Below are 27,186 nucleotides of genomic sequence, written 5' to 3' on the forward strand. Positions count from 1 at the left end.
CCAATCTATCATAATGTACAATTAATTACAAGTACGTGGTTTAAAAGTAAGAGTTTCAAAAGCACTTTCTCCAGGTTGTCCCTGGGTACACTCACTGATGCTGAAACATATGAAGGGAAGCACCGTGCCAGGTCCCCTGCTGGGAGAGCAGAGAGGCTCACTGATGCCCTTGCACACTCAGCAGGACTTGGGGCTGCAGTGAGAGAAGCAGTACTTCACACATTCATCCCATCCCAGTGGCCCTTGCTGCTGGTGCCTGCTTCCAGGATGATCAAGATGGAGAACTTTTCTTTCTCTAAGCCACTTGTGGCATGCTTAAGTTTATTTATTTATTTTTAATCTTCTCAAAAGTATTTAGATTAAACTCAACACCTTTCATTGCCTTAAGGGAAGAATTCAAGATTCCTTTCACTGTGTACTTACCTGGACTGTAATAAGTGTTCAGCACTCAGTTCTTGACCATTTAACTCTAGGCCTTGGAAAGATCCAAGTTCCAGATACTGGCCAAGAAATTTTGGTAAAACTATGAACCTTCTCCAACCTCAGTCAACCAAACTATAAAATGGGATCACGTTCTCAGGATCATTGAGAGACACTAGAGAACCTGCAAGTTGCCTGACTTTTGATAGTTTTCCCATAAATATGGTTTTTATTGTTTGGGCTGTTGTTGGTTAATTAAATGAGTGGTCAGTATAACTGATACCACTTTAAAATCCATCATAAAAAGTGAGTTGCAAGGGCTAGGAGACTAACTCTTCCCTAACATATGGGAACTTGGGCCCCATCCCTAATTAAAACAAACAAACAAACAAAAAACCCCCGAAAACCAATTTAAAGCTTTTAACATACAGTTTCTATGGTCTCAGTCTACCTTACGGACTGTAGGAGGACGGGGCTTGTGGTTAGTGTGTCAGTGACCACTGATAAACTGAGAGGGGAAGTGACTGGTCCAAGGGGATGAAACTTCAGTAGAATGAGTGATGCAGAGAAGTTCGTCTAAGGCAGGTATCAGCAAAAATGCTCCTTTAGAGAGAGGTTCATAAGCCATGTACTTGCCTTGTGAAGTTCTCAGTATCTGCATTTTATTCTGTAACCAAAAGGAAAGTTACTGCTTTGTAGCAATGATGTAGCAATCAGAAAACCAAGACAAATGGCAACTCTGACTAGAATGTAGCAGTTTAGAGCTGACTTGGCTCCTGAGCCTGCAGAATCTTCTAATCAGAGAAGGCAGAGGAAGGGAAGGCAGGTAACTGGCCAGGCAACGAAGTAGCTTGGATGGAGACTCCTCAGGCTGTGAGCCCTACTGAGTGTGCTACCCTAACACATGTCTGTTTTATGGATGAATCCTTTCGAGGGAAGCAGTTAAGAAACACCAGACACCGAAGAAAAACTAGCTGCTTTGCCCTTATTAGTTAAGAGGAGGACATGTATTCCCATTTGTGAAGGTGTCTCTGATGGACTCTCAGCATTCTAGAGCACTGAGGGACCAGATGGTAAATCTTCTTGAGCAATCTTTATCTTCAATTACTTTTTCTGAATATTTTCCCTCCTACAATCTACTGGTCCTTGAAACCCTTCCTTTCTCTTTATCTCATTGAAACTCCACAGTTATCATTTATGTTGAGATGATGTGTAAGTTCTCTGGACAATGCCTTTCTCTCTCTCTCTTTTTCCTTTCTGTCTGTTCCGTTCCATGTAATCTAAAATATTAAAATGCAATTAACTTTTTAAGATTAAAATCTCCCTGTTCCCTCAGTTTGACTGGCAGGGCTCAGCTGTAGAACTGGTGGAGCTGACACAGGAAAGTTTTGTCCCTCCCCTATAATTGTCAGTACTGTGTATGCTGAGGATGTCTCTCCGTTGGCACTGGGCCATCTGTGACATGTCCACAGTCGGAGTTACCTTTCAGAAAAGGCCTTGGTATTATACCTAAGGGTTCTAAGCCTCAGTGAACCACAGAGAAACCAATCTACTCATGTTTATTGTGGCACTATTCATAATGGCCAGGTTATGGTGACAACCTAGATGTCTATCAACAGATGAATAGATAAATAAAATATGGTATATGTTTATAATCAGGTTTTATTTAACCATAGGAAGAATGAAATTCTGTCATTTGCAGGAAAATGAATAGAAGTGGAGATTATCATGCTAAGTGAAATAAGCCAAACTCAGGAAGATAGACATTACATTATCTTTCACTAGAAGAAAGTAGTATTATTAGATCCTCTAGCTTTGTACAATGACACATAGTAATACTTTAAACATTTATGTAAGGAAAGGCCTTGGTGTCACCCTTACTTCTGGCTCGTGGTTTCAGCCACTTGGATCAGAGACTAATTTGCCTTTGATTCCAGGTAGCCCATGATAGCCTTCAACCATGCAGTTACTCTTGGATACATAGTTTTTTTCCATATTCCCTGACTTTACTCTTAGTAACTAGATCTTGAGACTGGCATTTTGGTGATTGTTAACTCTGCCTCTTAGCTTTGGGTAAAAGCCTGCCTTTCCCATGTGTGTATTTGCTTTCTCATCAGTTTGCAGACAGCTACCCGAAGAAACAGGCTCACCACGAGGCAAGAGCATTCCCAGGGGTTAACTCAAGGCACTTCAGTAACATCCTACATGGATGCCAATCCATTGCCACTAGTGTGCTGAGCAGTTCACTAAGGAGACAAGTGAAGCAGAGCAGCTTTCTTAATTACAGAGAGGCCCTGGGAACAGCAGAAACCTGGGACCAGGGTAAGCTGGTCCCCCAAGGCTCAGGAAAGTTGCCCATGGCAGGAGTCTTGTCTGTACATGCCCCCTACATTGGATTTACCTCAGGTTTTACAATGAAGGCCTTCAGGATTAAGCATGGTTCTAGGAGGACTATCAGAGACTAGCATATATAGTCAGGTTCCTGATTGTTTACATCGAGTCCCAAAGAACAAGGGTTTTGAAACTCTTGCTTGAAATCTAAAGATGTGTGGGTCCCTTTGAATCTCTTTGTCTTGTTACTGGTGAACAGGGGGTGTGATTCCCAGTCAGACACAGGGACCAGGGTTCCCTGCTCTTCATCCACCTTGACTCAGTTCACACTCACACCACAGACCCAGCACCTTGCAGTCTGCTGAAACTTATTTTTCTTGATCAAAAAATCACCCCCTTTTGTAATCTCTTGAAACTTTTCTTTTTTAAAGGACTATTACATTTCTATGTTTGTAGCCCAGTGTCTACTATAGGCCACCAGGTACCCGAGGGCAGCCCATGTAAAAGTTGGCCTCACTCTATTGCTCTTCGCACAATTAAACACTGTTGACTGAATACTTTATGACAGGAGTCCCAGAGATACAAATTGGAGCAAGTTTTGCCCATGTCCTTGAGGAAGTTGAGAAGGAAGGAAGACACAGCCCCTCAGGGGCTATGGATAACAGGGCTGGAGAGATGGCTCAGAGGTCACAGGGCAGTTACTGCTTTTGCAGAGGACCAAGAGCTACATGATTCTTAACTCTAGTTCCAGGGTATCCAATGACCTCATTTGACCTCTATGGGTCATGCAAGTTAAACACACACATAAAATAAGATAAATCGAAAAATATCTTTTAGTAAAAACTTTAAAAGCTATAGTTAAGGTTGAGAGGTGACAGGAAAAAGTGTCGATTCTGCTAGAGTGGAGATGATGGAGAAAGACAAAGTGATTGTATCAGTCATGAAGCACCCTTTCTTAGCAGCATCCATCAATCTGCAAAGATAGGTACAGACGGTGTAATCTCTAGGCTTTGCCCACACCTGTACTATTATTCCTTCTGGTCTTTAACTCTGCTTGGAAAGGTGGTCACAAGGGGCAGCCATGACCCACATATGTCCTTTTGAAGACTGGCTGAAGTAGAATTCAAAAACTTTGGAAACTGGGTATCTAATCTACTTGTATGACCAGATCCCTGGGGATTGCATGCACAACAGGCAGGGGGGCTATTGGGTGCAGGATAATTCTCAACTGAAGCATGCATGGTGTTGCCTATAGTCTTGGTGTGGGCATGGCTGGACTCCACCTCCTGGGGGTCTGGCTTAAATGGTCTTAGTAAGAGATAGAGAACTGTATTTCTAACAGTTCTGGGATCACAGTCTGGAAACTACTTGTGTCTGTGGAGGTTGCAGTTTCTGGGCCCGCTGAGGAGCACATTGTTCCGTGTGTGTGTGTGTGTGTGTGTGTGTGTGTGTGTGTGTGTGTGTGTGTGTATGTGTGTGTGTGCGGTGTGGCCAGATAACTGAAGCATGTCGATTCAGAGGTGATCCTTTGCTTCCTCTAATCTTAAGAGAGCACTTAACTTCTGGAAGGAACTTTCCTTATGATGCTTTTTTATCCAGAGGGATCTGGATATGTCGGCCCATTCTTGCTGACTAAGGACCACCGTAATGAGCATCCATTATGATTCTTTTCAGAAATGCACACAGGGTCATATTCAAGCCATTTGATCCCAAAGAGTCTGAGATCATGCCAGCTGATGCAGACTGCAGTCCTAACAGAGCAGGGCAGCCTGGAGCCAGGGCGGGGTGTGTGTCTTTCTGTTCTTTGGCAAGTACTGGTCTTGTGCTTATGAAAAGGCTTTGGGGAAGCCAGGGAAGGAGCTGAGAAGGTTGGGCTTCAGAAACAGCTGAAGACAATGGCTATTTACCTTAGTGCAGAGGCATTTCAGTATTTCCCTAACAGTAAGCTTGCCCTAGCTTACTGTTACTATAACGAAACACCTAAGATAGTCAAGTTGTAAAGAGGAAAGTTTCATTATTGGCACATGTCTTTGGAAGTTTCAGTTCATGACTGGACTGGCTCAGTTGATTTGAGGCTGGGACAAAGTGACACATTATAGTGTAGAGTGTGTGGTGAAGCAAAGCTATGTAGAGTGACTGGGAAGTTGCCAGTCTCTCACAGTGTCCTTCAAGGGGAAAGACACCTGCCAATAACCCAAAGTCTCCTCCCTGGCCCCATTTCTTAGAGGTTCTATTGCCTCCCAATAGCACCAGGCTGGACCAACATCCGAAACTTTAGGGGACATTTTATATCCAAGCTATAGTGTGACTATGGGTGTCAAGCTTCAGTGTGCATCAGCTTGGTGATGTCCTATTGAATGACAAGTTTGGGCTTCATGTTTTTTTGTTTGTTTGTTTGTTTGTTTCTTGTTCTCAAGTCCTTTTAATTATTAGCTAGAAGAGTTAGCCAGAAGCAGAATGACAGAAGGCAAAAAGCAAGGTTAGTACATTTATAGACTTTTCCAGAACTGTGGACTATGACAGATTCGGTCTTTGTTTCTGTTTTAGCATAAAACATATTTTATGCTCATATTTGAATGCTTGGTTCTCAGTTGGTGGACTAGTTAGGAATGTGTGCTTATTGGAGGAAGTGTGTCACAGGGGATGGGCCTTGAGGTTGCAAAAGCTCTGTGTCAGGCCCAGTCTTGATCTCTGCCTCTACGTCTATTTTTATAAGTTGCTTTGGTCATGGTATTTCTTCACAATAGAAAAGTAACTAAGACAGTGCTCATGCCTTCAAACCACTGCAGACTAGCTTTTTAAAAGGCTTTTCTCAAATAGTCCCAATCTGCTACAAAGTAGCAAATGCTTATATTATTATTATTAAGTTACATGTTTAACCAGACAAATAAGGCCAGTGGCAATGCTTCTAACAGATGCTGATTCAGAATATGGGTAAGGAAGTTCTTGCTTCCTTTTTATGGCAAAACAAAGGTTCTTTTTCTTCTTTCTTCTTCCTCTTCCTCCTTCTCCTCTTCTTCCTCTTCTTTGGAAACAACATTTCTCACACTATTTTCCTGCGTTGAGCTCTGTTGTTTAAAAAGCAATGTAGGCTAAGTTGTGAATAACACAGATAGGGCTTGGGTCGAGTAGAAGGAAGTGGTAACCACACACACGAGATCTCAATGTTAGCTGTAAATGGTCTTCATGGCTGTAGGCTGGCTGTGTGGCATAGGGTGTGTATCTTTCTATTGACTTTTTCCAAAACATTTCCTTTCTCCTCTTTTGGTTTGCCTTGGTACTAGCAAGTAGATGGCTGGCTTATTGGATCAGTCTCCCTTATTTGCCTGTTCAGTAGGCAGTTAGCTAAGTCAGACTGGGTGCTAACTAAACAGACCTTTGTGGATATACAGTGTGTCATGTGCATCCAAAATTAATGTTTGGGCTTATAATGTAACTGTTAGAGTGTGTCTGTATATTATATGCACAAGGTCCTGAATTCAAGCTCTATCACTAGAAAGAAAGAAAGAAGGGGAAGGGGAAGGGGAAGGAGGAAAAAAGGAGGTAGATTCTGTTGGTGAGTCACCCACCAGTGTAATCATGACAGGACTCCCAGGAGATGTTTGGTTCTGTCATGGGTGTGGGGGCCTGTGTTTCTCTCAATCTCTTTAACACATGATAACAAAACACTATGGAATAGAAATTTGTTTCTCACAGTTTTGGAAGCTGGGGAGTTCAAGGTCAAGGTGCCAGTTGATTCCTTGTCTAGTGAGGTCTTGGTGTCTGATTCGAAAAAAGAGCCTTGCAGCATCATATGGTGGTGAGAGAAGTGAGCATGACATTGGCACTTGGTGGAAGAGATGGGAGGAGAAGGAGATGAACTTGCTTCCCGGAGTCCTCTCCTAAGGGTGCTAGCTCTGTCTATGAGGCTAAACCTCTCGTGACCTACTTACCTCCTGATGCAGTTGCATTAAGGGCTAAGTTTATAAGAATTGGGAAGAGATACAGTGACTCAAGCCATCGCAACCCTTTTCGTTCTGACATATGAGCACAGCAGTCTTGGAAACAGAGTCAGCTATTGCCAGACACCAGATCTCTGGGGGCCTTGATCTTGGATTGCCAGCCTCTGGCATTATGAGATATTAGTTTGTATTATTTATAATGGTCCAGGTTGTGATAGTTGTCATTGTGGCAGACCTTAGGCAATGGCTCCCTGCACTTTGAGCTTCCAGATCCTCCTAAGGGGGCTTTGTGGGGAACAAAGTTCCTGTTGCATAGCCCATCCCACCTTGGCTAGTTATGCTGTATTGAGACTCATGAACTACGGTTGTGACAGCATAGACATGAGATGAAGAAGAAGAAGAAGAAGAAGAAGAAGAAGAAGAAGAGGAGGAGGAGGAGGAGGAGGAGGAGGAGGAGGAGGAGGAGGAGGAGGAGGAGGAGGAGGAGGAGGAGGAGGAGGAATCTATTGCTAGAGAGTTCAGGAGGAGCTGTATAGCTCAGCTTGGCTCTGGTATTGCCAGAAACTCACAGGCTTACTTTAAACAAGTTTTAAACTCGTTTCTGTCTAGATTTTTATGCTGTATTAGATTAGGGTTTTCTTCTGTACAATGGTAATCATATCCTCCTTTCCACTGAAATCCAATGGGAACATATGTTCTGGAAGTATCTTTTTTCTTTATTTGTATTTGATTTTAATGGAATGTTACTTATTGGTTACCTTCATCTGGTATTTAGTTGCATCTGAGGCCTACCCTTAAGAATGGTTTATTTCTCCAGTGAGACTCCCTTGGAGAAAACTAAGTTTTCATTTGCAAGTGGCCATCAATTGGAGACGGCTTCTGGGTTAGGGATGGGGCGTGTGTCTCAGCTCTAGGACCTCATATATTGCAGATCCATAGAGGCTCTGTGCATGCTGTCACAGTCTCTGTGACAACCCTATTGTGCCTAGAGGCTTTATTTCCTTGGTGTCCCTCATCCCCTCTGGCTCTTATAGTCTCTCTGCCTCTTCTTCCACAGGGCTCCCTGAGTTTTTAGGGCAGGGATTTGATGGAGACATCCCTTTTAGGGATGGGTGTTCCAAGGTCTCTCACTCTGAATATTGTCTAACTGAGGGTCTGTATTTGTTCCCAACTGCTGCAGGAGAAAACTTCTATGATGATGGCTGAGCAAGACACTGATCTTTGAGTATAGCAGAATGTCATTAGGAGGCATTTCATTGTGTGTCATTAATAGAAAATTAGTATTTAGCTCTTCCCTAGATCCATGACCTATCTAGTCTCAGGTTCTTGGACACCCAAGCAGCATTGGCTATGGGTTCCATCTCATGGAGAGGGCCTTAACTCAAACAAGAGGTTGGTTGGTTTCTCCTACAAGCTTCGTGCCACCGTTGCACTAGAGTACATTGCAGGCAGGTCACCAGTGTGGTATCCAGCTGGGGTTCGGTCCATTATTTTGCGAGTTCATTTAGCTCCCCTTAATATATGTATATATTATATAAGGCTTCCTCTGTATTACATTTCCAGTGGGCCTTAGTTTCAGCTGTCTCTCCCATATTTGATTCTGTTCCACTGATCAATGTGTCTGTCTTGTGCTGTTTTTTATCACCAGAGCTCTGCAGTACAGTTTGAGAGGGGGATGGTGATATCGCTGGCAGTTCTTTTATTTTTCAGCAGCATTTTAGATATTCTGCTTGTGTGTGTGTGTGTGTTTTTGGTAGGATGGCCATTTTTACTATGTTAATCCTAACAATCTATAAGCATAGAAGATCTGTCTGTCTTCTGATATTTTTTCAGTTTCTCTCTTCAATGTCTTAAAGTTTTTATCATATACGTCTTTCACTTGTTTTGTTTGAGGTGCCCCCAAGATATTTTATAATTTTTGAGGCTATTGTGAAAGGGTATTATTACCCTACTTTTTTTCCAGGACTGCTTGTCATTTGTATATAGGAGGGCTACTGATCTTTGTGTGTTACTTTTGTATCCTGCCACCTTGCTGAACATATTTATCAGCTGTAGGAGTTTCCTGGTGGAATTTTTAGGGTCATTTATGGTTATGATATCATCTATCATCTCCAAATAAAGATACTTTGACTTCTTCTTTTCCTATCTGTATGCCCTTGATCTGCTTCAGTTGTCTTACTGCTCTAGCTAAGACTGTATTATATATGCATGGAGAGCCTGGACAAGCCTTGTCTTGTTCCTAATTTTAGTGGGAATGCTTTGAGTTTTTCTCCATTTAAGTTGATGTTGGCTATGGGCTTGGTGTAAATTGCCTTTATTATGTTGAGGTTTGTCCCTTCTATCACTAGTCTCTTCAGGACTTTTATCATGAAGAGGTGTTAGATTTTTTCAAAGGCCTTTTCTAATGAGATAGGTGATCATGTGGACTTTGTCTTTTAGTTTAAAAGGATGTATTACATTGTCAATTTATGATTGTTGAACCACCCCTGTATCCCTGCGATGAAGCCTATTTGATCACAGTGGATGGTTTCCTTGATGTGTTCTTGGATTTGGTTTACAATTATTTTATTGAGAATTTTCATGTCTCTATTCATGAGGGAAATTGTTCTGTGATTCTCTTTCTATATTGGGTCTTTATGTGATTTAGGTATCAGGGTGACTGTGGCCTCATAAAAAGAATTGGGCAATGTTCCTTCTGTTTATACTTTGTGGAATAATTTGAGAATTATTGGGTTTAATTATTACTTGAAAGTCTGGTAGAATGCTGTGCTAAAACCATCTGGCCCTGGGCTTGCTTGCTTTCTCTTTTTATTGAGAGACTTTTAATGACTGCTTCTATTTCACTGTTTAAATTTCTTATTTGATTTTGATTTATCTTTGGTAGGTGGCACATATCAAGAACATTATCCATTTCTTTTAGATTTTCCAATTTGGCTGAGTACAGTCTTTCAAATAATGTCATTATTCTCTGAATTTCCTGGGTATCTATCTGTTCTTATGTCCTCTTCATCTCTAATTTTATTAGTTTGATCTTCTCAAACTTTTTTCTTGCCTTTTGATTAATTTGGCTAAGGGGTTTTCAGTATTATTGATTTTTTTCTAAGGGAAAAAAATGCTTTTAAGATACTAATATGTGTACTCTCCAATTTTTTAAATGTAGTCACTCAGTGCTGTGGTCTTGCCTTTTAGAACAGCCTTCACAATGTTCCATAAGGTTCAGTACGTTGTGTTTTTATTTTCATTCAATTCTAGAAAGGTTGGTTGTTTTTTTCTCCATACTTTCTGTCTTGGCCCGTTTTACATTCAGTAGAGAGTTGTTCAGTCTACATATAAGCTTTCTGGTGTGTCTGTTGTAGGTGTTACCCGGCTTTAATCTGTGGTGGTCAGATAGGATGCAGAGGGTTATTTCAATTTTCTTGTGTTTGTTGTGCTTGAGTATGTGATCAGTTTTTGAGAAGGTTTGTAAGATGCTGAGAAGGTGCACTTTTTGTGTTTGGGTTAAATGTTCTGTAAATATCTGTTAGGTCGTGCCGGGCGGTGGTGGCGCACGCCTTTAATCCCAGCACTTGGGAGGCAGAGGCAGGTGGATTTCTGAGTTCGAGGCCAGCCTGGTCTACAGAGTGAGTTCCAGGACAGCCAGGGCTACACAGAAACCCTGTCTCGAAAAACTACAAAAAAAATCTGTTAGGTCCATTTGGTTTAAGATGTCAGTTAGCTCTGCCATTTCTCTGCTTAGTATTTGCCTGGATGACCTGTCTTTTGGCAACAGTACCATACTGAAGTCTATCACTGTGTGAGCATCAATATGTGATTTTAGCTGAGTGGTAGTTTTTGTGGTGGTTTTGGACTTGTGTTTGGTGCAATGTCCTGTTGGTGGATCTTTCCTTTGATGAGTATGTAGTATCTTTCCCTATCTCTTCTGATTAGTTTTGGTTTAAAGTCTATGTTGTTAGATATTAAAATGGCCACACTGGCTTGTTCCTTAGGTCCATTTGCTTGGAATATCTTTTATTATCCTTCTTCCCTGAGGTGATGCCTATCCTTGGGTGTTAAGGTGTGTTTCTCAGATGCAGCAGAAGGATGAATCCTGTTTTCAAATCCATTCTTAGCTTGTGTCTTCTTATTGGGGAATTGAGACCATTGATGGAGTTATCAGTGAGGACTGTTTGCCTAGTCCTGTTTTTGTTGTTGTTGTAGTATATAGATGTTTTTTATCTCTTGATTTTCTTGTCTGGGATTATTTATTACCTGCATTTTTCTTGAATGAGGTTAGTATCTTTTGATTGAAGTTTCCTTCTAGTACCTTCTAAAGGGCTAGGTTTTGGTTTTATATGGAATGTCTTTTTCTCTATGTATTGTGATTGAAAGTTTTGTTGAATATAGTAGTGTGGGCCAGCATCTGTTAGAACATTTGTCCAGGCCCTTCTGACTATTAGAGTCTTCATTGAAAAGTCAGGTGTTATTCTAATAGGTCTGCCTTTGCATGTTACTTGGCTGTTTTCCCTTGCAGTTTTTAATATTCTTTCTTTGTTCTTCATGTTTACTGTTTTGATAATTATGTTTCAAGAGGAGTCTCCTTCTTTAGGTTGGTGAAATTTTCTCCTGTGATTTTGTTGAAAATGTGTTCTGTGCCTTTGACCTGAAATTCTCTGCCTTCCTCTCTGTATTCCTCTTCTTTGTAGATTTGGCCTTTTCATAGTGTCCCAGATTTTCTGGATGTTTTGTGCCTGGATATTTCTTTTTAAAGACTTAACATTCTTTACTGAGATATTCCTTACTTATATCTTGTCTTTTAATGACAGATTTTCTCTTCCATCTTTTGTTATTCTGTTGGTGAGGCTTGCCTCTGAGGTTCCTATCCAAGTTTCTAAATTTTTCATTTCCAATTTTTCCGCAATTTGGGTTTTCTTTATCGATTCTGTTTCTACTTGCAAATCGTGAGCTTTTTTTTTTTTTTAAATTTCCATTTTATTACACTGTTAGTTCAAGGTTCCATAGATTTCTTTTATGGATTTATTATTTCCTTAAAGACCTTCAATGTATTTAAACGCTCTGTTGAAGTACTTGTCTTGTGCTTCAGCTATGTTGTATTTCTCAGGGCCTGCTGTCGAAGGGCTGCTGGGCTCTAGTGGAGAGCCATCTCTGTCATTCTTCCTGAACACCCCAGGCTTTGTGACTGACCCTCATCCCAGCATTATTATTGTCTCTTTTCTCCTTCTGCAGGCTGCACTTAGGGCAGCTTAAAGTATACAACAAAATTATACAGAAAATGCAGTTTTCCCTCCTCTTGCCTTTCACTCTCTTGCTATTTCTGTTTCCAATCACATTGGTGAATTTTTGGGGTATGTGTGTGTGTTTTAGTGTGCACGTATGCCTCTATGTGCATGTGTGTGTCTCTGTTCATGTGTGCATCCATGTGTGTGTCTGTGTACATGTGTGTATGTATGTGCGTGCTCTTGTGCATCCCTGTGTTTGTATGTGTGTGTGCATCTGTGTGTATGTGTGTGTCTGCATATGTATATACGCGTGTGTGTATCTTGTGCATGTGTGTATGTGTGCATCTGTGTGTGTGCATCTGTGTGTGCATGTATATGTGTGTGTGTATCTGTGTGCATGTGTGTATGTGTGCATCCGTGTTTGTGTGTGTGTGTGCACATGTACTCATGTGGGCGTGCACATTTATGTATAGTAGTATGTCCACTTCCGAGCATGTGGAAGTCAGAGGGCAGTGTCAGCTGCCTGTCTCCCATTGTTGCTCTCCACTTTCTTTTTTGAGATAAGATCTCTTCTTGAACTGAGAGCTCACTGATTTAGCCAGACTGGCTGTCCAGGGAGCTTTAGGGCTCCACCAGTCTCTATGCCTGTCCTGCTTCTCCCACTGTTTACATGGGTGCTAGGGACCCGAACTTCAGTCCTTAGTCATATATAAACACTTTAACCCAGTGGCTCTCAACCTACCTAATGCTGCAACCCTTTACTACAGTTCCTCATGTTGTGGTGACCCCCAACCATAAAATTAATTTTATTCCTGCTTCATAACTGTAATCTTGCTGTAGTTATGAATCATAATGCATACATCTGTGTTTTCTGGTAGCCTTAGGCCACCCCTGTGAAAGGGTTGTCCCCACAACCCACAGGTTGAGAACCACTGCTTTAACCACTGAGCCATCTCCCCAGCTCACAGACCATTTTTATGATAAAAATGAACATTATTACATTATTATCACTCCGGCCTCATAGCTGTCACTGGGGTTCACTCTTGTTTTCTGTACATCTTATGGGTTTTGACAAATGCAGAGAACGTGTGCCCACCATTACAGCCTCACATGGAACATTTCACTACCGACAAGGTCACTGTTTGCACAGTCCAGCCCTCCCTTCTGATAAGCCCCAGCAGCTCCTGGTTTGTGTTTGTGTCTTCATAGTTGTGCCTTTTCTGCAATGCCAGAGTTGGAGACCTACTGTGAACAACCGTTATCAGCCTGACTTCTTCCACTTGGTAACATGCATTTACATTTCCTCCTTTTAGTGTTGAATACTATTTCAGGCACCACCCGGCCCTCCCCAGCTCTCTCAAGCTCTCCTGTGCCTCCTGGTGCTCAGACAGAGTATAGGAGGAGTATGACTGTTGGGAGGGTCATCATCTCTTAGGCATTGAACTTGAAAAAGTGTCTCTACTGGGAAAAAAGCATCTTCTCTTTGAAGTTCTTTTCCATGATGGCATTTAGAAGTTATTTTTACCCTGTTGTAGCTGATGGACAAAGCCCTGGTTTCTCTGCCGGGTGTTCCGTTCCCCTCTGGGGTATTGCAGTCAGCACTTGTACTTGCCATCACTGTTGCTAGGATCTGTGCTCTGCCCTGTGTTCCTGCCCATGGTGACATGGACAGTCCCAGCTGTGGGCTAGCTTGGCTGCTGCTATGTTGGGAGCCGACTTTAGCAGAAAGCGGCTAGATCAACTTTGCAGCCATCTGGAACCATATACCCTGACGAAAGATTTGGTTTTCAATAGCCTACAACAGCTGAAGCACACTCTGATATCCCACATATTTTGTGTTGCTATTTACTGGCCCCAGCTACAAGGTGCACGTGGTAGTCACGCCTACAAGGCAATGCAGTTCACGTGCTGTCCACGTGCTATCTACACCATACATGCTTATAAGGCACACGTGCTATCCATGCCTACAAGACATTGCGGTGCACGTGCTGTCCACGCTATAGACGCCTGTAAGGCTTACGTCATATCAACACCTACAAGGCACGTGGTATCCACGCGCCTACAAGACACGTGGCAAAAGCCTATAAATAGCTCAAAATTCCCTTCAATAAACGAGACTTGATCAGAATCTCTGTCTTGTCTCCATTCTTCGCGTCTCTTCCCCTTTATCCCCACTCTCTCTCTCGCTAGACCCTGACCCTCGGACCGGAACGGGCAGTACGGGCTGCAACAGTTTGGCGTCCAACATCGGGCTCCAGTAAGCGCAACACTGCTAGGTCTCACAGTAGGTTTAATTTTATTCATGCGGGAGCTGTGCTCCCTCCTGGTCAAACATGTTTCTACTCATGCTGGAGGCTCCCCTCTGTGTCAGCACTCAAATCTAAGTTCAGGGTCCCAAACAAGCTGTTTCTGATTTCATGGGTTCCTGCCAGGCCAGGAGGTCAGTGGGAGTTCTGTGCGGGTTTTCTGTGGCAAGCTGCTGCACTCACCCTGTGAAGACTGAAACTCTTTCTTGTCTTACTGCGTGTGCCCTTTGTATTTAGGTTCTCATATAGCAAAGCAAAATATTGTAAATTAGCATAGAACTCTCTTATTAATTAGTGCGATCTGTGGGCTAGACTTTTAAGTCAGGGAATCCTCACATCTCTGATGCTACAGGACTTCATCCTCTGTTCTTTGATTAGATACTTCAAGGAAACCAATTTTGCACTTTTAATTTCTGGTTTTAGATGCAGAAAAAATACTAAGATCCTCTTGTAATTCTGCAGAAGGCACCTCTTAGAAATTAAAATACTTGACTCTGGGCACCTATGCAAAGGGTTACTGGAGTACTTTGGGGTAAAGCATTATCGTGACGCTTATTTTTAATATCTTTAGTTACAGTTTCAAATTCACATATTTTATGAGATTATAGTTTGACAATCTCTGTTGTTTATTTTTCTCTTCTGTCTATATTGTCCTGAAAACAATGTTTTCTAGACCTACCATGGCTGGCTACACCAGGAGGCTGGTTCTCATCTGCTGTGGGCTGTGACACACATTGTCTGCCAAGAAATTATCATAATGGCTGCAGGCTTCATAATAATGTCTAATAATAACGTCTAAGGTATCTATTAACAGAAAGGAATTCTCTGGGCCTCATATCCTTCAGGGGAGGAAGGAGATGGCTACTGGTATCTGGGTATTGTCCTGAGGTTAATTATGTTCAATCATGAAAATTATGAGAAACAGGATGGGGCACTGGACATCTAAGGCTTAAGATCTCGATTTAATTCCAAATGCCACAGGAAATAATTTGAGTTGTAATAAGGACAAGATGCTAAAATGAATATTTTGGAAGAGTCTGTGGAAAAGGTTATTGAAGCATTTTAAAGATAATTGTGGGTTGGTTTATTTTTCCAAAGTATCTCTGAAAAACTTAAGCATAATAATGTTAAAGCTTCTTCAGTGGCCTCCTCAGTGCTGTGGATTTGCCTTTGAGATCTTTTTTAGGGAAGATGCTCTTGTTTCAATTTTCTGAGGACTTCATACTTGTGTACTGCATCTGCCTCCCTCCACTCCTCACTCCCTCTCCAACTCCTCCCATCCCCTCTCTCAAACTCACGATCTCTTCTTACTTCTTACTGTTACATGTATATACATGTGTGTGTATGGCTGAGTTCACTTAGCTTATGTACGTGTGTCCAGGGTGACCATGTGGGATAGGAGAGCCTATCTGGGAGTTGTCCCTGGAGGAAACTGATTCTCTCTTCCTCAGCAGCCAATGATGATCTGGGGGTGGAGCCATGTGGAATTACCCCTGCCCACGTCACAATGTCCGTTGATGATAGCATGCAGAGCTTGTCTAGGCAACTATGTTATTGCAAGTTCATGGGTGCATTTTTCTTGTCATGTCTAGAGAACACTATCTGACAGCAGATGTCCTGGGCCTCTGGCTCTTACATTCCTTCCATACCTTCTTCTATGTTTTTTCCTATAGTTTTTGTGTTACACATTCACTTGGGGTTGGCCACCAGCATTCATTTCTTCTATGCATGTCAACCAGTTGTGGATCTCTGTAATAGTTACAGGTTTTCTCTCAGTGGTTGGCAGGGTCAGCATCATCTTAGAGGTTCTACTTCGGCAACTTCTTTACTTAGATTCAACTCCCAACCCCCCGGGTCTGCAGCTCACTTTCAAATTCTTATGGTCATCTGTTCAATCGTTTTCCTTTGTTGTTACAATTGATACTTGCGTCTGCTCAGTCCTATGATCTTCACCCAGCTGTTCTGCTGGGGTCTTAGCATCTCTGTCAGGCTGACTGACCCTACTTACAATTCTTCTCTCTGTCCGTCAAAGCAGTATTAGCAACTGACAATGGCTTATTTACATAATCACACCTTTACAAGTGTTTGAAACCTTCTCCTTAGCTCAGCATCAGAGCTCTACAAGCTGTAAATTTTAAGCACAGCATTTTCATTTACCCTTCTGAGGGTGTCCCTTGGTGCAGCTTGTGCAGTGTTTCCATTGGCCTGCAGCATGGAATCCAATGTTCTTCTGCCATTCCATGGTTCTTGTTGGGAAGACGGCCATGCGAGAGGAGCCTTGGGTGAAACGGGACAATATGGTGGCTACTGCATGCCGTTCCACTGGCTAGACACCTGACTCTTCACAAACCCCTTCACCTTCCCAGGGTTTTTGTACATAATCAGGAATAATAGACCCTACCATATCTGTCTCAACATGTCAGTGTCTATCATGCTAAAAGGTGTTTATATTGTTAGCTGGTAGAGGAGACTATCTTAATAATCTAGGTATATCCATATGGTGGGATGTAGGGTCATAATTTGACAAAGCTTAAATTATAAGTTGGGCACCCCAAGAGAACAGTGGTTAATAATATATAACAGTTTTAGCAACAGACTATTATATTGTGAGTGAGCAGATGAACCACGGGGCTCGGAAACACTGGGATTCCTGGCATCCACAGTAGTCTTAGAACGTTCCCCTGAACATACCAGGGGGCAGTGCTAGAGCCAGACACTTGATAAATGGGTGTCTGACTTTAACCTTGCATGGTGGGAAACTGACCCATGGAGACCAAGTGACTTGTAATCAGAGCTGTGTCTGGACCTGGCTCTTCAGTATCTGTCACCACAAGTCTGCACTCCTAAGCAGGTAGAATAAAGACTTCAGTTTACAAGATCGAGGTGGCTGTTCTCAATCCCCCAAATAGTCTGGAGTGTTTCATAAAGCAGTCCCTGGACTTCTCTTGCATATGTCCCTTCATAATGTGAATCTTCATCTTCCTAAGTCAGGCTTTCTGCATACTAGATAGACCTGGCAGCCATAATGATTCTGTTCTTCAAAGCTTCAGAGCACAGATGACCTCAAATTTCATTGCCTAATTTGTGGCTCATTACCAAGTGGTTCCTTTGTTCCTGGAGAATTGCCCTTGGTTAATTGATATATTTCCCTCTCCTTTTGTGCCCTCAGTACCACACAGCTGGCATTTTGTTTTTTATGAGTCCTTTCCCTGGGTGCCAGTAGCACAGTCTCATGTGACAGGTACTATGTAAATAATTAACTGAGGGAAGGACATATTTTAGATGCACCAGGAAGAAGAGCATGCTGTTTTGTCAGTCCAAAGGAAAGAGAGAGGTTTTCTGAAAAATTCGTCATTATCAGCAGACAGTGACGAGCCATGATGGTTCCTAAGCTTTCCCTTTTGATTTGCATTTTTAGCACTGTATAGAAATCGTGTGCATGCAATGTGATTCACTTTTACATGTTTGTGATGGTGTTGTGTTCATTAAACATCTGATGGAATAGTAAGTTAGTATATTGTCTTTGTTAGGTTTTCATTGCCACTCCACAACAACCTGGAAGTGCCACTTTCTCTCAGGAAGCTGGGGCTCGAGAGGACATGTGTAACTTAGGATTTAAACTGGCATGACTGCAAACAATTCTGTACAAATTCTCTACAACAGTATATCCACAGGGCTAGCTTCTGGGTTTGATTATGTTTTTCTTCCATTTCCAAAGTTTGGATTCAAATTTCAGGATTTATGAGCTTACCGTGAAGTGTGATGTACTCAGGATTGACAGAGAACATACCCCTTCCCCTCCCCCTGTGTATACATATGTGTATGTTCATGTGTACATACAGGCTAAAGTTGAATCCTTAGGAGCTGTCTCCTTGCTTTTTGAGACAGGCTTACAACTCACCAAGTTGACTTTGCCTCCCGTCCCCACCTCTTGAGCATTGGGATTCCAATCATGGGACACCATGTCCAGCTTTTTAGTGCAGGATGCTGGGGACTCTACACACAGATTCAGGCCCTTGTGGTTACACTACAAGCGATGTTACTGGCTAGGAATCTTTAGAATTCTTTGTGCTTTCCCACATTCTTCTAAAAATAAATTAACTATGTGGCATTTTAAAAATTGCACAAGTAATATTTACATCTTACCTGCATGAAACTGGAAACAGACAGCGGAGAAAACAAAATAATAATGGTTGGAGGCGAGCAAGTAACTCAGTGGCAGAGTACTTGTCTAGAGTGCACAAGACACTGGCTTCCATCTCAGCTCGGCAGAAACCAAACAAGTGAGCAAGTAAAGAGCCTGCAATGACTCTGTGGGTTGCCATAGGATGCTTTGGAGATGAAACAAGTGTGTGGGGGCATTTGTTACCAAACAGGTCTCAAAGAAGCAGAATCTTACGCAAGTTCTTTTGGGGATAGTTGAGTAGACTCCTCCTCTTTCTTCTCTTCTTCCTCCTCTTCCTCACCTCTTTCTCCTCCTCCTCTTCCACCCTCTACTTCCTCTTCCTCCTCTTCCTTCCTTCCTCCTCCTTTCTCACCTCCTCTTCCTCTCGCTACCTCTCCTCCCCCCTTTTCTTTCCTTCTTAGGTAACCCATTTTTCTGTATGATATAGCACCTATCATGAATACCATGTATGCTTCAGCTTCTGGTTTTAAGGGAAGACAAGAAATGCTGCACCAGTGGGTTTTCTGTTCACCAGTGGGTTTTCTGTTCACCAGTGGGTTTTCTGTTCACCAGTGGGTTCTCTTTTCCTGTGCAGTACTACTTGAGACGAGGTGATGTACAAAGAAGGAGGTGAATTCAGCTCAGAGTTCAAGGCCTAGCTAGAGCTACCTTTGCTGTGTCTCCTCTTGGCGGATGGCATTGTAACAGCAGGCATCATTGTTCCTTTCAAAAAGGCCTGCTATTTAACTATAGCATTACTTAAACAGACAGAACAGTTATGAATAGAGAACAGACATATAAAAGATTCCTTAAGGATTTAAAGCATACAGCGGCTTTTCTGAAAACACACCTTATTGATTTCAGTAATGTATTTTGCATAAGCATTTGCCTGGTAAACCTATGGGATGGGCTATTTTAAAAGCATTGATGTAACATTGGAAGTTTGTTTTATTATCTTTATGCATGCATGTGTCTGAGGACAGGTAACAGCTTTTCCTGTCAGTCTTTGCTTTCCTCATGGTTTGAGACAGGGTCAAATGTTGTTTGCTGCCATGCACACCAGGCTAGCTGGCCTATGCTCTTCTGGGGATTCTCCTGTCTTTACCTCTCATCCCTGTGGGAGTGCTGAGGTTACAGATGTGAGACAGTTGTGCAGCCTTATGTTGGTTCTGGGGACCTGAACTTGAGTCTCCCACATTTGTACTTGTTAAGTGATACTTAAGACATAGTTGTTTTGTTTTTTTTTTTTTGTATGTTTTACAGTGTGACTGTATGATACAGTCCAAAGAGTGAAGAACTGAGTTTTGGATTTTATTGTATATTTATTTCTGTTTCGAAACGTCATACTGGTCCATTACGAGGAGACGAGGGAGATGTTATGCTATAAAGCCAAGGTTAACCTTAAACTCATGATTTTTTGTTTTTCTGCCTCTGATTCTCAAGTACTAAGACTACAGGCACGTGTTCTTCCTATTTTGGTGACAATCTCTGAGAGTACACATTTCTACTTTTTCATTGCAAACTTTATTATTTATTGTCATTCTTAAGTTGTTCTAATCTAAAGGTGGGAGTGTATCCTCACTGTTACAATTTGTGTATTTCTGACCACTGTTAGGTGGAGTAACACTTAATATGTTCACGGTGGTGTGTTTCCTGGGAGGTCAGTTACTCAGCACAGATCTTTCCTTTCAGCAAGGTAATTTAAGGTCTCCTGGAAGCTCACTTTCAAGCAGGCTTTAGTACCCAAAGGTTCATCCAAAATTGCCACATTTCTTTACTTTGGTAGGATGGATGGAGAGAAGCATAGCTTAGTGGCCTCAACCCGCCAGGACAGACAAGTCCTTCCTGGTACTGTTCCCTTTATAAGAACCCATCACGTGACTTCCTCTCAGGAAACACTCCCAGGTTACAGCTCCAGGCTGAGAACTGGGTAGATTTTTCAGGCTGTCTCTGCCACACCACAGGACATAGCAGGTGACAATCTAAAAAAGGCAACCATTGTGCTCATTGTTTAGGGGTCCTATAAGTGGGAGTCCCCTGGAGGAAAATGGGGGCAGCTGGGTGGCCAAGTGGAAGTGTGGTAGTCTTCATGTGTCAGTCATTTGTTTCTCTTAAATATCTTCCCTTTCAAAAGTGTGAATAGTTCAACAAATGAGTAGCTTAAGTCATAGCTGCCAGATCCCCGGTTCCTTTAGAGACCTTCATATGCTGGGTAGACCGTTATTTGCTAAACTGGGAAATGGTTAGGGCCTTGTCTGATTTACTTAGAGATTTTGGCTTTCCTTCTAGGACAGGAGAACCCAGGGGAGTCAGCGATTCCTGCCCAGAGCCTGAAGTTGGGCTGGCAGGTAGTCCAGACAGGGGTCAGTCAGTAGCCATGAAGCAGGCAGAAGATAAAGCCCTGAAAGAGAGGGACAGCTAGGTGTCCCTCTTTGAGGAGAACTGGGCTTTGAAGAAGTTTGTACAACATTGACTTACCTTGCAGCCAGACACCTCACAGGCAGAAGGTCAGTGATAATCTCATGTTCGGCGTTTGAAGGGGGTTGCCTTTTTGCAAAGCTGGGCAAGGAACCCTGGGATTGCACAAGGTTGGCAAGTGCTCTCTCACAGAGAGCCACATTCCAACTCCTTCTTTATGGTTGAGCTTAGATATGTCAAAAATAAAACAATCACCAGTTTTAATCTCTGTCCCTGTCTCTCTGTCTCCCTCTGTCTGTCTGTCTGTCTGTCTCTCTCTGTCTCTGTCTCTCTCTGTCTCTCTCTCTGTCTCTCTCTCTGTCTCTCTCTCTGTCTCTCTCTCTCTCTCTCTCTCTCTCTCTGTGTGTCTGTGTGTGTGTGTGTGTGTTTGTGTGTGTGTGGTGGGCATATGAATAGGTTCTACTCTCATGAACATAACCCTCCTGCAAGAAGGGCTCCTGTATCACTTTATAGGGTGCTATCTCTTCCCTGGGGAATGATGGACGTTTAGGGCCACACAGCTGCGTTAAGCATTCTTGGATTCCCAATGCTCTTCTTAGGACCTCTGCACATTTTCATGCTGGGGTGTCTTGAGCTTTTGTGCGTATCTGCTGGATGCTGCGTAAGCATTTGTTAGTACTTGACAGTGAAAATACTGGAAGCTCCAGAGTTACAGGATCTTCTGGACATAGGAAACCTTTTATTCTACAATTAGGTATGGGCTCTGCCTACTGGGAGAGAAAGCCAGTAAATCCAAAGTTGTATTTTTAGTAAGAGTCTTTGTAGGCAGATAGTCTTGCATGGTACCCGTGGATGCCAGTGGAAACAGACAAGACTCTTGCTTGTACTTCTTGTCTTCCAAAGCATGCAATTTAGATGCAGAAATAAAGCAATAAACAATGACAAGAGGATTACTGACAAAAAGAATGGGATTGATGCTTAGGGTTCTCTTGGGTCTGTATTAGTTCATGTTTTATTGTTACAGCAAAATCCTTGATGCTGAGTATAAAGATTTCTTCTGGAATCATCTTTACCTAAAGTATGGTAGAAGTGTCCAGAATGGATGGTGTAGGTTACTCCTTTTTTATTTATTTATTTTTGTTGGGTAGGACTTTCTGTTCCCTCAGAGCCATATTCACAGACATAATGGATCTTGTGGTTTTTATCCCCCAGGGAACATGCACTGATGGTATTATATTGATTTGTGTTTCTGTTCCTCTTTAAAAGGTTTGCATCAAGAAAATATAGACTATTAATTTTAGAAACTCCAACTGAAAAAGTATCTTATTTATTCTTCCCCTAATTTTATCTTAAACTATAAGGCAAACTGTTCTTATGAAGAATTCAGCATCCTTAGAAAAAGGAAGCCTCTGTGTGTGCACGCCTGTGCCTTTTATGAGAAGCTGAAGCTATTGGCAATCTTTTCATTGGGCTGAGATCATGTCACTTGGTCTTCTCACTGGAGATTCCAAACTTGCCTCAGGTGAAGTTGCAATGACTTACTTGTCAGTAACCTTCCATAACATTCCAGGCCAGGGAATTTGGTGGTGAATAGTGAACAATATTCCACTGTTGCTTGGCTGTCTGAACTGTGGTAAAAAAAAAAAAAATGGAGATATTTATATATTTTGCTTCTTCCTGCCGTAGGTACATGTCCATGCTGAGAGATCTGGGGCTTCCCAACACATCAAAGCCCTGTGACATCAGTGGCCAAAAGCTTTGTGACCATGGCACATTCAGGAAATTGGTGTACATAGATCAATATGACTGTCTGAAACAGAGTTTTCCTGGTATTTCTGGAGACAGTATTTAGCATTTCTAAGAGATTTTTTTTAAAGATAGAAGCTTTACTGTCTAATAAGATTAGTGAAACCTACACCTCTTATTAAAGCCAGCATTGCAAATAGGTTTTTAAAGAAAATACATTAAAGTAAGTTCCTGCTTTACTCAAAGGCAAAACAAGGATAGCAGGGAGGGCAGAAATCGTGCACGCTTTAGAGACAAAGTGAGTGCTGGGCTTTTGCTTATTTGGTTGCTTGCTCTTTTGAGATAGGTTTCATTATGTAGCCCAGGCTGGTCCTGAGCTCATGATGATCCTCCTGCCTCAGCATCCCAAGTGCTGGGGCTACAGGTATGTGCTACCACGTCTGAATAAGATATGTTTTACATATACTGATAATCTACAATATTTATGCTTCCAGATAAAATCCTTCACTTTAGGTCCAGTGTAGACCTGGCATGCCATGTGCTCTGGTGACTGGTGTGGTTTAGATAAAACACAGCCCCTTAACTTCCGTGTCGGCCTCTCCCCACCCACTAGCCAATACCTACCTACTCCTGTGAGGACTTTCCCCCTTCTTAATAAACCGTCTCCATTTCTACTTCTAAGAAACAAAAGACACTGTCAGTGCTGAAGTCCAGGGGTGGCAGAGCTGTTCTAAGGTTATTGGGTTATGAGGTTGCTGACTAATGGCTGTTAAGAGCTGGAGCCTAGTTGAAGGGGGAACTTCACCTGGACTCTGACTCCAAAGGGAACACTGGTCCCTGATGCCTCCTCCCACTCCTCCCGCCAGCTCCCCCATTGCTCAAGGTGAGCAGCCTCTACTTGCGCTTCCCCCCACGGAGGTACTTTGTGCTGCTGCAAACAATGGCAGATAGATCTGGGAGGTCACCGATGGGACTCTCTGCAGTGAACTAATCTCTCCTTAAAAAAAAAAATTGTATCCTTGACATTTTGTCTCAGAGATGCAAAGTCAACATTGTGGTAAATTGAGCGTGATTGATTAATTCAGCGTTGAGAAAGTCTTTTTATTGAAAATAAGATTTAACAGAAAACGAAACAAGCATTCCTATGTTAGCCTCTTTCCATTCATAAACCATCCGTATTTTAGAAGTAGGAGTAAAGGATAAGTGATATTCTTTGCACACATGCCCAGGGATGCTGTTATTTACATTGTGAGATTTCATTCATTTCCTTTGTTTGCTACGTTTGTTACCTCGATGCTTTCTTGTCTTAACTCAGCCACTGTCTTTGGCATTCTGTGACCTTTAGTTGACCTTTGAACTGTAGTACCATACAATTTTGAGGGCAGATGGAAAAGGAGAATTCTAGGTAGAATGGAGACAAACAACCTAGAAATATCCAGGAAACATCAAAGAAAGCCTCTGAAGACCACCTTGCTTTCAAAGGGGCTTTTAAATGTCATCAAGGTTTACAGTATTTCTCTGTGTGTGTGTGTGGGGGAGGGGTTGTTTTCTATACATAATCAAAAGCCAGAAGAGATAAATTAGGTTTCTATTTTACAGCTTTGGACAGAATTGTTGCCAAATGGATACAGCACACATTGGTTTTTATTTCTATATTTAAATTTATTTTATCATATTATTTAACTGCAGTCTTCTTTTAAATACTGAGTTTTACTATATAACCCAGGCTGGCCTTGAACTTAAGACTTTCTCCTCAATCTCCCCAGTGCTGAGACTGTAGGTGTGTATCGCCACAGCCACCACAATTCTAGTTCTTTTAAAAAATTATGTATTGTACATGCCAACGCGGCATAGTAAGTTGTAACCAAAAATAAGTAGAAAATAGAGGGTAAGAGAAGATAGGAGAAAGTGAAAGGAAGCCAGCATCAGAGGGTAAAGAGGAAATGCATTTAGCTGACAGCCTTCAAGCAGTCAGAGCCTGAAGGGGCATCCATCAGGAGAATCCATGTCCATTAGAGAGAGGCTGTGCTCAAAATGCTGAATCCAGAATAGGGAATTCACCTTTGGGAAGTAAAACGATGCTGTTGAGAGGAGCCATAAACCTACCACATTCCCTAGGAAAATGGTAGGGAATGGTAGCAATCTTGTGCTAACACTTAGGTCTGTGCAGAGCAATCTTAGAACAGCCCACAGGCCTTGTTACATGGCACTGGTACACAGCACCCACAAGGCAGCTCACAGCTGTCTGTGACTCCAGCACCAGGGGATTCAATACCTGCTTTTATTCTCAGAGGGCACACGTGGTGCATAGACATATACTCAGGCAACATTCACACACACACACACACACACACACACACACACACACAGAGAGAGAGAGAGAGAGAGAGAGAGAGAGAGAGAGAGAGAGAGAGAGAGAGAGACAGGATTTTTCAAAGTTGGCACGAGGGATAAGCTCTGGTGTGGAGAACTTTCAGGCGGAGACACCATTCCATGGTTCTTGTGTACCGTATAATACCTATGAGAGGGAGCTAAGAGCATCCTGCACGAGACATGCCTTGCATCTGAAGTGTGAAAGATACTTGTTACCCTGGCTTGGTCATTACACATTAGATTTGTGTGTCAATTATCACTCTGCACTCCAGAATAACAGACAGTTCTTGCATTCATTACAACTAAAATGTAAAAGCTGCTCCTTTGATCCTGTACAACACTCTGCTCCCCGTCCTGTTTCTTGCACTGGAGAACAGGTGCATTGGAAGAGGGCAGTTGCAGCCATAGTGTAATCCCCCTAGATTATCCCTGGCCAGCCTTAAGCTCCCTAAGCACGCAGGAACCGAGCACACTTCTGCTGTCTTTGTTTTCAGACTGTGGTGTGAAGGACTAAGCGCCATGTCTCACGTCTGCCGGAGATGCTGCTCCATAGGTAATGGTTGCCGTTGCCACAGCCTTTTAAAAACAGACATTGCCTCTGCTGGGTGTGGGGGAGAGAGGACCATAGCAGAAACAGCAGGGCTTGAGCAGATGATGGCAGTGAGCAGGTTTTCAGTGTCACACCCTTCCATTGTGGATTATAGAGCAGAAGTTTAAGACAAAGTGAAACAGCATTTGTTTATGAAGGGAACTCTTTCTATTGTTAGCTGCGCGTATTTCACATATGTTGAAACCCTCGAAATAGCATTTAAGGACAGGTAGCAGAAAGTTTGAATGCTTCATCGTCTGACTATTAAGAAACATCAGTTCTGCCTGGAAATCATCTTGGATTTTTCTGTGGTTTTGAAGTATCTGGTTTGTTTGCATGGTCACCAGAAGACAGCTGTAAAATTAGAATTATAGCTTCTAATTGGAAATCATGCCATTCATTTTGTTTTCACCTAGGTTTTTCCTGGGGCTCAGCCGTGGAGCAATCGTTGGCTTGAGCACGAAGTGCAGGGCTCGTTCCTTAGTGCTGCTAGAAGAAAAGTGATCTCTTTTTTTTCCACTTGAACTTGTTTTGAGACAGTTTCCTTTGATTTAATATCATGCTGACTATCCTTAGGCATTCTGTTTGTTCATGTGGCTCAGGAACAGTGGTGCGACAAAGGCTGGAGTAGAAACATCCTGAGGAGGTGAATTGCATCTTTGTTTCTGAGCATCCTTTAAGAGGCACAGATAACATAACGACTGTAATAGGGGACAGACTGAACCGGCTGCTCACCAGCCTGTGTTGCATTTGAAGCCAGTGTGTCAGTCCTTATTATATGAGGACAGCACTCTCAGGATCCTGGGCATAGATAAGTGGCAGTACTTTATGCTGAATCTACATGATGAGACAATGTCCCGAGGAAGCTACCCACAGTCCCCATGGGCCATTAGCACATTACCCACAGTCCCCCAGCCATTAGCTTGTCTGTCTCCTTATGCCCTGTCAACTCATTTATTGGTCCACTTTAACTGGTGACTCAGTGTTTGTGGTCAAGTTACAAGTTGTGGTCCACCTAGACATATTCACCAGCATGGTTGGACAGACAAGAAAACTTCCTCAGTAAACAATATCCAACACTATAATGTCTTACTTTATATTAAACACCTTTTTCTTCCCGTTTATTAGCTCAAGCCTGGTTTTGTTCCTTAATCTTTTAATTATGTAGAGTACTCATAAAATACATCACCATTGTCACTTTAAAAATCTTTTGAAAGATTTACCTACTTTTATTTTATGTGTATGAGTGTTTTGTCTGCGTGTGTGTATGTGTGTCTAGACCTGATATCTTCAGAGGACAGAAGAGGATGCAGGGGTTCCTGGAACTGGACTTACAGATAGTTGTGAGTCACTATGTGGGTGCTGGAACCAAACTCAGTCACTGCCATAGTCTCTAACTGCCATAGTCTCTAATGCTGAGCTGCCTCTCCAGCCCATGACCACGTATAGGCGTGTGCATTGAGTAATCCGCTAATTGTGTAATCATCAACGGCATCCATCTCCAGTATTTATTTTAGCTTGCAAAATTGGAATCACATAGTATCATTAAACACTAACTCTACATTCCCCTCTCCCCAGCCTCTGGTCCCTACCTTCTTCCTCTTAGAAAGTCTGACTATCCTAAGTACCTCATGCAAGTGCAATCTTACGACACTTTCCTTCAATTAGCTTTTATCACCAA

The 27,186-nt window shown here is 42.4% G+C and overlaps 1 protein-coding gene across 2 annotated transcripts in view; it reads left to right on the forward strand.

Moving 5' to 3' along the window:
* The window catches only part of Atp8a2 (ATPase phospholipid transporting 8A2), a 480,046-nt gene that overhangs the window by 19,246 nt on the left and 433,614 nt on the right, over nucleotides 1-27,186 (forward strand). Inside the window, exon 1 of one of the 2 annotated variants that reach the window (XM_034499073.2) lies at nucleotides 25,387-25,469. The exons of the other annotated variant lie outside the window; for it this stretch is intronic. Coding sequence (XP_034354964.1) covers nucleotides 25,436-25,469 — 34 coding nt within the window. The 5' untranslated portion in view covers nucleotides 25,387-25,435. Of the gene's footprint in view, nucleotides 1-25,386; nucleotides 25,470-27,186 lie in introns of those variants that run through there. 2 annotated transcript variants of the gene reach the window in all.

Source organism: Arvicanthis niloticus, chromosome 3 (assembly GCF_011762505.2).
Source record: "Arvicanthis niloticus isolate mArvNil1 chromosome 3, mArvNil1.pat.X, whole genome shotgun sequence".
In the NCBI taxonomy this organism is placed as follows: Eukaryota; Metazoa; Chordata; class Mammalia; order Rodentia; family Muridae; genus Arvicanthis; species Arvicanthis niloticus.